Here is a 12,336-nt window from a genome sequence, read left to right as displayed (position 1 = left end):
TATCCGGATTTTTGCCCATAATGGTCCGGAATAATAGTATCATAGGAGTAGATACACAACTTGCTTGAAATATGAATACAAGAAGTCGATTAAGTGGATTAGTCCAAGCGGAGAGAGAAAAAAAAAGTCTTTTGTTTTGGTTTGGCCCGTAGTTATATATGAAATAGCTGATGGAATAAATTTAGTAACAATTTTTTCTCAAGATCTCTTGCAAGGAAAAGGATAATGTAAACTTTGAATTGTAAATTATTTACTTCATCAAAATGGCAAGTCAATTTGAGAAATTTTTCACACAAGTATTCAATTAGTTTGGGCTTGGAGAAATACTTACTTCATACCTTAGAATTGAGATCAAATATCCATATCATATCAATTTGACATGCAAGTAAAAAAATTGTTATGACGTGATGTTTATAGAAATAAATTTTCTGAATCTTAATTGTTATATATATATATATTCTTTTTATTCAAACGCACAAATTCTATCAATTTTTATTCATAGGAATATTTAAGATCAAATTTGTATATCTAAGAGATTAATGTTTTGCTGATTTCTAAGCATAAAATTATTTTTAAAAAAGCAAAAATACTGTCCCTAATAAAATTTAAACTGATATATATATATATTATTAATTGACTTGGCAGAAAACTTAGAACTTTTGCTCCATGCAAATTCATGTTCATCTGTTCATAAACGAGTAAAAATAATTTTTTCCAGCTCAATAATTAATTTGCTGAATTGTTATCAAATGCAGCTAATGGAGCTCTCGTTCATGTTCTGCACTTTCACTTCTGAAACAATAACAATGACAGCTAAATTTTGAACTCCATAACGAACAACAAATTCATAAGAATGCGACCACCATATTCAATAGAAATTATAAGAGATTCAGCTGACAGAAAATTAAAACTTATTTCCTACATAAAAAGTACTAATTGAAGCTACAAAATACTACCACTACTACAAATAATACCATAAATGCCATTGAAGTATAGACCTTCAAAACTATACGCCTCATGCCTGTTAAACCATATTATTATTATATATAAGCACACACCATTACTCAGCTTAATTGCAATAGCAGGTAGCGAGCTCATCTTGCACTAAGCCGAGATACAGACATATCAGCAGATATCAGCCTGGAGCTCTCTCCCTCAAGAGCTTCCATGGGGGAGACATCTAAGAAGGGAGGATCCAACAGTACAAGTTCTTCATCATCACCACTACGGTTACTCCTCAACAACTCCACAACTCTCGACATTGTCGGCCGGCTATGTGAGTCAGCTTGGGTGCATTGAAGACCTATCAAAATCACTTGTATTATCTCATCCCTCACATTCTTGTTGTAGATTCTATTGTCGATGACATTGTCCAATGTATTCGCCTTGTACTGGTTCCATACCTGTTAATGGCAATATAAGATGAAGCAAAGCAGTAAATTTTACAAAAGCAACGAGAACTTTTTTTTTTCTTTTTTGGGAACGGGATATCCACCCGCTGCCACCCTTTAAAGGGCGCTTGGCAGGCGTGTGACTAATCCTCGGATGACCTAGAAGAGGCACCCACCACAGAAACCTCCTAGTCCGCATTTGATTGGGCCCCACTTAAGAGGCGCTGCCGCTCGAGGAGAATCGAGCATCGGTTTGAGGGTTCCCAACCGTACTCGCCCACCAACCATGCTAAGCAACGGTGGGTCTTTGGAATATGTTTTAATCTGATACACAGTATATATAAAAACACAAGCACATATTATCAACTTGTTATCAGTGTCTTTATCAACAGGGACATGAGTAATGAAATGCAGTCTCTTTTATGTTCTCATTCCAATGTATATCGGTTCACAAATGTAAGCTAGTTGGATCCAAGAGACGGTCATTTGAAATAACATTTGGTGTTCATAACCAGACAGAATTATCCTGTAACATACAATCATGGCTAGCTAGTTCTACCATTTGCAGTTCTACTTAAAGAAACCTTCATTTTAACAGCTTCTGTAGCTTGACAATGGGAGAAAAAAAGAAAAAACTTAAGTACCTTTGCTAAAAGTGAATGCTCTGCATGAGAACCTACAGGACTACTGCACCGTTTTCCAGTCACGATTTCAAGAACTAAAACACCAAAGCTGTAAACATCCGCCTTCTCAGTGAGATGCCCATGGACAATATATTCTGGAGCAAGATAACCCCTGAATAGAGTGTTGAAACATCACTTATTTATTCATACTAATTTAAAAAATAAAAGAATAAATAGACAATAAGAAAGAGAGAAAAAAAATTAATGTGTTTTGTAAACCATATGAAGAATAGGAAATTTAGAAAGAAGACATGGATTCATACAAAAATAAGATAAATTTACTTTCTTGAATTGAATTGAAGTATTTAAAATTTTAAAAATATTGCACTAAAAGAAGGAAATCTAAAATTTTGATGAATTTTAGTTCATATTTTTTATTCTAATATGAAACTTTGAAAGTCATGAAAAATAATCAAATTATTATTGAATAACAATATCTACATCATAGGTCATACTTAAGTATATTAGAAATTTAGGAAACCCAAAATTTTAATAAAAGCTAATTGCTAAACACTTATAGAAAATAAGCTCAACTCATCCTTCTATAAAATGAGAAAATGATCAATATAGTCCCTCGACTCTTTATGAAGGAACAAAATAGTCCTTACCTATAAAAAAAGATCATTTTGATCACTCAAGTCTTTAACAAGGAATCAAAATAATCTCATGGTATGACTATTTTGATTCCTCTTTGAGTTGAAAGACTAAAATGAGAATTTCATATAGTTGGGGGCTATTTTGATCTTTCATAAATAGTCAAGGGACCATTTTTATCTTTTTCTCTTCATAAATTTTTTTGGAAAGTAAAAAAAATTACGATAAATGAGTAAAACATAATTTAAATTATTTAAGAAATGAAATATTTCCTTAATCATAATAATATGCCATAATTTCAATAATGAAGAAACAATTTTTAAAGGAAAATAAAATATTAATAGGCCAAAAAAGGGGTCAAAATGCTCTTAACATAATGATGGTCAAAACTAATGGCAGGAAAAAAAAAAGAATAAAAATATTCTCTTATAAAGTGCGACCTATTTTCTTATGCTAGGCTACAGCTTGAGCAAAAAATGAAACAGGAGACCACCTTTTATCTATTCTTTAGTAATTATAAGAGCAAAACTAACTATTTTTAGTAGGAATTGCAGGGAAGTAGATAAATACAAAATGAAAAGTTGAGAAGTAATAATGAAGAGATTTGATAAGTAAATAAATAGACAAGTGTAGAAGAAGAGGATCTAATCTCAGAAAATCCAACTCTTGCAATTATTTGACGAAGTGAGAAGAAAGGAGACTTCAAATTGCATAATGCTGCTTTTTAAAATAGAAGCAACGAAGGGCCATATTACTTTTAAAAGAAAAATATTTAACGGCTAAAACCAAGGACCCAACCAAATGATCAATCCATCAGAAATTTTTTAAATATCCAAGTTTTTAAATAGTGGATAGGATAGATTGCAAATATTCATGGTTGAAGCAATAAATGAATTATTTGGATTCTCTCTTAGGTGAAATAACAAGCCAATTTTTATTAGTAGTATAAGATAATGGAGAACTAGCATAGGGAGTTGGTATGGAAACTATAGGGTGGACCCTTTTTACGTCAAGGCACATTTTGGGGGAAAAGAGAAGTAAAAATATTTTCCTTTTAAGATCCAGCACTATTTGCTCCATTCTTAGAAGTATTGTAATGTTCTTACAATGTTCCAGCGATTCCAGTGGTAAGGTGAGTTTGATCCTGAGCAAAAGATCTTGCAAGGCCAAAATCAGTTATTTTGGGTTTAAGCTTGTCATCCAGCAGAATATTACTAGCCTTTATATCTCGATGAATAATCCGAGTGTCAGACTCGTCATGGAGGTAAGATAGACCTTCTGCAACTCCTTGGATGATATCAAACCTCTGTTGCCAGTCTAGCAGTTTATCATGACTTTCATCTGCTAAAATATGTGAATGAGAAACCAAAGGAGGATGCTGTGAACATAAACATTTATTGTTTTCTGAATTAAAATAAGGTAGGAAAAGATGCTTAGTTAGAAAACGGAATAACATGATCACTCTTATCAGCACATAATGAATTACTATGGACAGAAAACAAATAGCCAGACATTAACCGAAATTTCATAATAACTAACAACTTCAGAAACTTTTAATTGTAACATCCTGAATAGAGAACAACAACAACAACAAGCCTTTATCCCACTATATGTGGTCAGCTACATGAATCTTTTTTTCTCCATTGTATCCTGTTAAGGGTCAAATTCTCATCTAAATCTAACAAAGAAATCTCATTTCTAATATTTTCTAACTAAATCTTTTTACGTCTACCTCTACCTTTTCTTAACATAAGTCAAATCTAATACATCTACTTTCCTAACCGAGTCATCGGAAGGCCGCCATTTTATGTGACCAAACCATCTAAGGCGACTCTCTCTAATCTTATCTTCCATTGGAGCTACTCCAACATTTTCACATATGCTCATTTTGTATCCTTTCTTTAAGAGTAAAGTCACACATACACCTGAGCATCCTCATTTCTGCAACACTTAACTTAATATTATGATTCTCTTTCAATGGCCAAATTTCTGCACCATAAAGCATTGCAGGTCTCACTACCATCTTATAGAATTTTCCCTTAAGTTTGAAAGGGACTTTTCCATCACATAACAAGCCCGATGCATTCCTCCAATTCAACCATCCAATTTGAATTCTACTAATAATATCCCCATCTATTTCACCATCGCTCTGAATAATAGACCCAAGATATCTAAAATGTGTGCTCTTATTAATGAATTGATCACTCAAAGTCACAATCCCCCACTAGATCTATTATTACTAAAATTATACTCCATATATTCAGTTTTAGATCTACTCAAACAAAAGTCTTTAGACTCTAAGGTTGACCTCCATAATTCAAGTTTACCTTCAACTCCCTCTCTAGTCTTATAGACATCCTGAATAGAGAATGAATCAAAATTGCCAATGAGTCAACATGTATGACTAATACCAGGAGTTTTCCCAAAGATATGCAACAAGTGTGTAAAAGAAGTGATGTAACTTATTAAAACAAGTAAAACAATTCCACTTTGGGACAATTAGAAGACAAAAGCTAATTTGAGTTCATATATCTTAACCAGAAAATTCTAGAGACTGGAAATAGACAGTGAGAATACGAGTAAAAACTAGGGATTAAGCTAACCAAAGATGCAATTAAAGCTGACTAAATGTATCTATTTCATTTTTTCAATGCCAAAATTTACTTCAGGGAGCTATCCTTTGGAGTCTATTCAGTAGAGATACTTAATTTGCCTTCCTATAGAAATGATATAATCAATGGACAGAATGTCATAGGATATCTTCTTTCAAAACATAACCGTAGACTTGCATCATTAATAAGGTTCTTCTGCTTTTAAAAGTACTACCTAAAATCAGATTGATATAATATAGAGCTAAACATCAAATGCTAATAGAGAGATGCCTTTTTATACAAAAGTCTGAAAAGGAAGGGCAACAAATTACCAAATATAAACTGATCCAGGCTCCTGTTCTTGTAGTACTCGTAAACAAGCAAGCTCTCAGAGCCATCTAGACTGCAGCCAAGTAGCTTCACCAAATTCTTGTGGCGAACTTTGTTTACCAGATCAACTTCATTGAAAAATTGTTCAATCCACTGTCTTGTGTTAAGAAAAAGCTGTTTCACAGCAACTTCTTTTCCATCAGAAAGAACACCCTGAAAACGTAATAAGCTTTCAGAAGTGTAAGCAATTTACCAGTTAAATTTACTAGAATGCCGCATTTACCTTGTATACAGTCCCATAACTACCTTGACCAAGTTTGTTGGACAGCTTAAAGTTATTTGTAGCTTTTCTCAAGTCTTCATATTTGAAATTTAGATTTGATTGTGAAATAGCTGCTGCCATTTCTAGCCCGTATAAATCTGCAATAGGAAAAATAAGTTTTAAGACCACCTAAAAGCGAAATATAATTTTAATTTTGATATTTATGAAGCTTATATTGCCTACCTTTTAAAGAAGCCTGCTTTTTTCTGCCCCATAAACCTCTTCTTTTTGCAATCAAGAGTCCCAGTAGTATTAAAACGATGGCCCCAACTAATAAACCGACTATTATCCATATTGTTTTACTTGTCCCTGAATGTTAGAAGATTCTAATTAGTTAAGCGTAAAATTTAGAACAAGGATGAAACATCTGAACAAGTGAACAATAATATATATATACATACACACACACCATTTTACAGTTTTTGTAACTGCAACGTATCCAATAGTAAAGTAATCAAATCAAATTAATCTTTAATCTATCATCATAAAAGAATACAACAACAACATCAAGCCTTTATCCCACTACGTGGGGTTGGCTACATGAATCTTTTTTCTCCATTGTGTCATGTTAATAGTCAAATTCTCATTTAAATCTAATAAAGAAATGTCATTTCTAATATTTTCTAACCAAGTCTTTTTAGGTCTACCTCTACCCTTCTTAACATAAGTCAAATCTAATACATCTACTTTCTGAATTGGGTCATCGGAAGGCTGCCGTTTTATGTGACCAAACCATCTAAGGTGATTCTCTCTAATCTTATCTTCCGCTAGAGCTACTCTAAGCTTTTAACGTATATGCTCATTTCATATCCCGTCTCTAATAGTAAAGTCAAGGACTTCAGTATATTTATTCTTGTGGTGGTGCTGGTATGTAGATGGTGATACTGCCAAAGACTTCAATGCAAAGAGCATCCAAGTCTCAGATTAGATATGGAACACATTAGTGGAAGAGAAAGGCTTGTGTCTTTCATTTTCACCCTCAAGAATAAAAATTCATGCTTTGGATTGATGCTCAGAAACTCTAACTGAACTGAAAGGTAAAGAGAGAAATTCTTTAATTGTGAAGGTAAAGAGAGAAATCTTGATAGGGAGGTGGATATCACGGTATAAGAAGTGATGCAGGACTACATGCATAAGTCGGAAACTTGTACAATATATTTTGAGATCAATTTCAGATTCCGTTATTAGTGATTAAAACAACAAAGTAAACTAATGAACGGTCACTTTCGTTTAGGCCAAACTACACAAAATGCTAAGCGGAATCAAAACACGTAGGAAAATCAAAGTAATGCATGCGGGGTAGTTTCCAACATAATCCTTGTTTAACAACGAGATCTAAAAGCAAAGAAGTAACAAATCCTACGAATACTAGTGGATGGCAATAAGTAGACACAATCTCTTGCTTTGAACAAATTCTCACGAAGAATTTGGAATTCGAAAGTAAAAGAATCAAGGAAGAAAAGAATCACCTTCACGGAGAGACGTCGTAGGAATCCCACGTACCTTCCAATAATTGTTCCGTCCAAGGCTAGGTGAATTCTTCTCGCAGAAGCGTCGTGATATGCAAGGTTAAACGCAAGTTCCGGATTGATCTTCCATCTCCAATCAAAGTAGGAGCTACACCTTGAGAGGAGGGTGAAGAGAGAAAGAGAGAGAGGCGGTGGGAAGAGAGTGGGCGGCGGGTTGTGAGGGAGAGGGAGGCGGCTAGGGTTAGGGGCGGCTAGGTGAGGTGGAATAGAACTTATTTTAAATCATAAATCTGAAATTATTTTCAGAATTGAGTGAGTTTGGAGGGAAAATAAATGGGTTTGAAATTTGAACACCTTGCAATTAATCCCCTTCATGAAGCATTAAAGGAGAGAGGAGCCCATTGATGAGGCCGGCGGCAAGGAGAGAGGGGATTGGGGGTTTTGGGAGGAGTTATGGGTTTCCAAATTCGCTCCGTGCAATAAATGGAGAATATTTCAAATCCACTCAATTCGAATTTGAAATTTGAAATCGCATGAAAACTTTCCAAATTTGGCGTCGGACAAAAATGGAAACTTTCACTTTGAATTTCAAAATCTGAAATTCATGGAGGTGGTATGGGGAGAGGCCGATGATGGGTAGAAGGGAGGGGCGGTGGGCAGCGGGGAGGCCGGCGGCCAAGATGGTGGCCGGCGGGATGAATGGGAGGAGGCGGGTTTTCTTTGAGAAGGGGGATTTTGGGAGGTGAGGTTAAGAGGGGATGATTTGTGGTGGTGGATGAATGGCCGGAGGCGGAAACGGAGAATAAGCGAAGAATGAAGACGGGAAAACCAAGAGCCACCGGTGGTGACTGTTGGGTACAACGGGTGGCCTCTCCTAAGCTCCACCTAGCTCTCAACCTCTCTCTCAAGCTCTTACAAAAGAAAGCTCCAAGAAGACCAATGCAAGAAAATTTGTAATATCATTCATCAATCCTCACAAGTACAAGAAGAAGGCTATAAATAGCCTACTACAAAGACATAACATAAAATACTAAAATACCCTCGAGGGGCTACAAGACTCAATCCCTCAAGCAAGGGTAAAAAGGAAAAAGTGCAGAAATAAAAATACATCAAAATAAAATGATCATACTAAAATCAGAAATACATCGGGTAAATCGTGGCCGTAGATCTACGGCTACGTCGACGGTAGACTTTCCAACTGATGTCCCCATCAAGAAGCAAGGTTGGATACCCACAGCTGCCACAAATCTCTTCCCCATTGTTTTTTTCTTTTTGGTAATGATTGGAAATATAGTTCTAAAAACAGACTTTTCGGGTGAAATAGGCAAAAGGTTGGAGTTTATCACCCACATCACATTTTCTTGTGCTTTTGTTTAATAGGCAAAAGGTTGGATTTTTAATGTTACATTTGAAATCCTAGATCCTTAATCATCCAATATCAATAAGGAATATTATATTCCTTATTGATATTATCACATTAGGATGATTATAAGTCTAGGATTTCTAATATAACATAGGATGAGATCTACAATAAGACAAATAAATTAATAATCCACAGGTTACCAATTCTTAAATATAGCAATTTTTGTAAGGACAATAAACATTCTTTGTTCATCCCAAAAGATAATTTAATAATTGTTAAATAAATTTAAAATTTCACAAGAAAAGCAATGAAAATTAAATTTCAGCAATGATCAAATTTGTGCTTCAAAAAGAAAACCATATATATACTATATTATAAAACATCGATTCATCTTATATGACTACAAAGAACGTGGTTACGACATACCGCTAGAACTTGAAGATGCCTGATTCACGTTCCAGAAAAGTTTTGTCGAGTATCTCAGAAAACACCCAGCATAGAGTGCTCGCCCTTCCGTAGCTGGAGAACATGATAAAATTGCCGAAGCAGCGGTATGAAGACACGAACTACAAAGAGAACTATTCAAATTCTCCCAACATTGAGCAAGAACATATACAGTTGAGTTGAAATTTGATGCTGAACCTACAGCAAATCCATGTTTGTTTTGTGCTTGCAAAGACACATTGCCAACAGCCTCCTTCACAGTTTGACCAAAGATGTTTGGATTTGAATTATTGTTACTAAAAGAACAAATAGTTGTATCATTTCGAGAAAATATCTCATCAAAAAATGTGTAATTTTCATATCTCCCAAAACACCCATCAAGGAAAAGTGTGCCACCTGTATCTGGATAACATTTAGGTAGCTGAGATCTGATCTCAGAGAAGCACAACTTACAATCAATTGAACTAAGGTCTCCATAACACTGAGCAAGAGCGCAAACCGCATTCGGATTTACCCCCGTGATGCTTGTTCCATACCCATTTGCATTAACGTGACTACTTAGATTATCCATTGCAGGAACAAAATTGTCTGCAAGAATAGCACCATTGGCAGCTAAAGTATGATTGCACCACTGTGCTACAAGACTAGTTCTTGGATCCCCAATTGTGATATTTAAGAAGCTCAATGATATTAGCGCAAGGGCGAGAGTCTGAATGCATAATGCACAAGCCATTTTGATGGAATCTCCAAAGATCTAAACTAAAACTGAAGAATGGGTCCTTTTCTCAGTATAAATAAATATGTAAACAGAAGGTTAACAACAACTAGCCCTAAGGGCTAAGGGGACCAACTTGTCCCTACAAAAAATAACAAATTCCTTCATAATTGCATTACTTGGATTTGCAGCATACTTGCAGTTTCTGAAGATATCTGCAAAAAAATTGCTACAATTACAATCAAAGGCAAGAAACTAAGCTAAACAAACTTTAAAAAAAAAAAAAAATTCTCCACAGTATCTCTTAGAGGCTGTTGGCTGCAAGTAGGATTTAGTATATCCTATAAATCGAAATTTAAAAAATCCTCCATGAGTTAAATCTTGAAAATTATTTGATATGATAAATGTTAAATCTAGTTAAATTCAGATTAAACTGTATTGCTACTTATTTCAAAATTTAAAAATTTACGCTATTAGAATATCTTATCATATTTATTTCTTATATCAATTTTAACTAGAATAATTAAATCATAATTAATCTGATCAAATATCTTAATTAATAATTAAGTAGTGTTTTGCCAAGCTAATTATTAATAAATTCTATTTAGATAAATGAAATCAAAATTAAAAAAGGAATAGCATCTAACTTGAGATAACATTTTAATTCACTCTTATTAATCATTTAGATTATCTAATTTATTTGATTGAATATTAATAATATTTCTATAGGTTATAATTATGTTAACTAAATTATAATTAGTAAAAGTTAATATCCGAATTAAACATTATTTAATAATTTATAAAACTAATTCAACATAAATACATAATAAATTCTATTAAATCACAAATAATAATAATTTGTTTAAATCAATAGTTTTTAGTTTATTAATATTAATTATTAAGACTAATTTAAAATTTTAATTAATATGAAGTAATATTAATAATTTCAAAATCAGAAACCCTCATCTTTCTCCCCCAAATTTCCAAAACCCTCGATGACAATGAAGAGAGGGAGTCGTGACAGAGCTCGATTTAGAGCCATCGGGATCAGCAGCGTGCAAAGAAGAAGAAGAGTTCGTAAAACTTGCGGATTTAAGTTAAATTCGCTCACTAACAGGATCAACTAATCCTGGATTTAAGACAAAACGGAGGAGAAGCGTTATTTAAGATTTTGTGGGATTCAAAGTATAAATTTTAACTGTTTCGCAGGATTTAGGATAATTCCTCAGCTTAAATCCTGCAACCAAACAGCTCCTTAGACTTTAAGCACCAGCTAGGCAAACTAAAGAAAAATTAAAACTATCCATCGGCACAAAAACATTAACGAAAAATAAATAAATTCTCCAAAAAGGAAGAGCATAAATAAATCAAAAAGAAACTTCCAAACTCCAAACCTTTGGTAACACTACATCCTTTCCCTCGACCAAATCACAACAATAGATCTAAACTCATAGATACTGGCAGCATCTCAAAAACCCAAATCAGAAAGCGCTCTAGAAAATATGGCTAAAAAATCAGGCCTTTCGCAAGCCAGGATTTAGGTTAAACAGAACCACAACTTAATTCTAACTTATCAAGTGAACAAAGAACACACAGCAAGTGATAAAGACTCAGCTTTTACCAATTTCACGAGAAAAAAAATGAAGGAAAGTTTGAGTTTAGAGTTGCACGTAACCTAATACCTCTGAATCGCCCCAGATGGTGATCCCCATGGAGAAACGAAAGGCAGAGCACGAAGACCAGCAAAGAAAATGTAACTGCCTTCTTCTAGAACAGTGACGCGGATGATCGGGAGGCCAAGAATTTTGCCCATCCATCATCCAAATCCAATAATGCTTTTAGGTTTATTTTTCCTCTTCGTATTAGTTATTTTTTCTTCCCCGTTGTCGGCCCGCAAACTTTACCAATCGTGGCGCCATGGCGGTGGGGACAATTTTGTTTACTTTGGAAGAAGATTATTATAAAAATAATAAATATTATTATTATTATTATTAATTTATTGTATTAAAAAAGAGGATTTACTTATATACCACTTTTTCTAATGTTATTTAGATATTGAATGTCTAAACTTTTAATATTATATTCTTATCACTTATATAAAATTTTAATATCAAATATTACTCATATAAAATTTTAATATTACGACTCATACCACTTTATAAATTTTAATATTTCATTTCATGATTCATATTTATTTTATAGGCGGTAGTCATGTTATATTAAAATTTTAGATGCTAAATATATAAAAGTATGAAATAAAGTGATATATATAAATCCCCTAAAAAAGGGCCGATCGTGCCTCATGTTTACCGTGAATTAATCTTTAGGTCATTAGAAATTTAATCATATATGAGTATATTTAAAATAAATAAAAAAAGTAATAAATTGATCATAATATGTTAATTATATTTTTTGTTATTTAATTATAAATTAT

The 12,336-nt window shown here is 33.6% G+C and overlaps 1 protein-coding gene across 3 annotated transcripts; it reads right to left on the bottom strand.

Moving 5' to 3' along the window:
* Window positions 1-844: 844 nt before the first annotated feature.
* Window positions 845-11,766, bottom strand: LOC110106314 (cysteine-rich receptor-like protein kinase 2). 3 transcript variants are annotated; one of them, XM_020836180.2, is made up of 8 exons: window positions 11,578-11,766; window positions 9,170-10,117; window positions 6,095-6,220; window positions 5,873-6,009; window positions 5,592-5,802; window positions 3,775-4,009; window positions 2,036-2,186; window positions 845-1,403 (listed from the first exon to the last, which is right to left on the bottom strand). In XM_020836180.2, the coding sequence occupies exons 2-8, from the start codon at window positions 9,918-9,920 to the stop codon at window positions 1,095-1,097; spliced, it is 1,920 nt and encodes a 639-aa protein (XP_020691839.1). In that variant the 5' UTR covers window positions 9,921-10,117; window positions 11,578-11,766; the 3' UTR covers window positions 845-1,094. The 3 variants fall into 3 exon arrangements, with proteins under 3 accessions (XP_020691839.1, XP_020691838.1, XP_028550603.1); XM_020836179.2 differs by having other exon boundaries at window positions 11,585-11,766; XM_028694770.1 differs by lacking the exon at window positions 11,578-11,766 and adding an exon at window positions 11,297-11,454.
* Window positions 11,767-12,336: the final 570 nt, after the last annotated feature.

The sequence above is a fragment of the Dendrobium catenatum genome, unplaced genomic scaffold, assembly GCF_001605985.2.
Source record: "Dendrobium catenatum unplaced genomic scaffold, ASM160598v2 fragScaff_scaffold_547, whole genome shotgun sequence".
NCBI lineage: Eukaryota > Viridiplantae > Streptophyta > Magnoliopsida > Asparagales > Orchidaceae > Dendrobium > Dendrobium catenatum.
The sequence above is the reverse complement of the archived record's forward strand: the minus strand, read 5'-3'. Positions and strand labels throughout refer to the sequence as shown.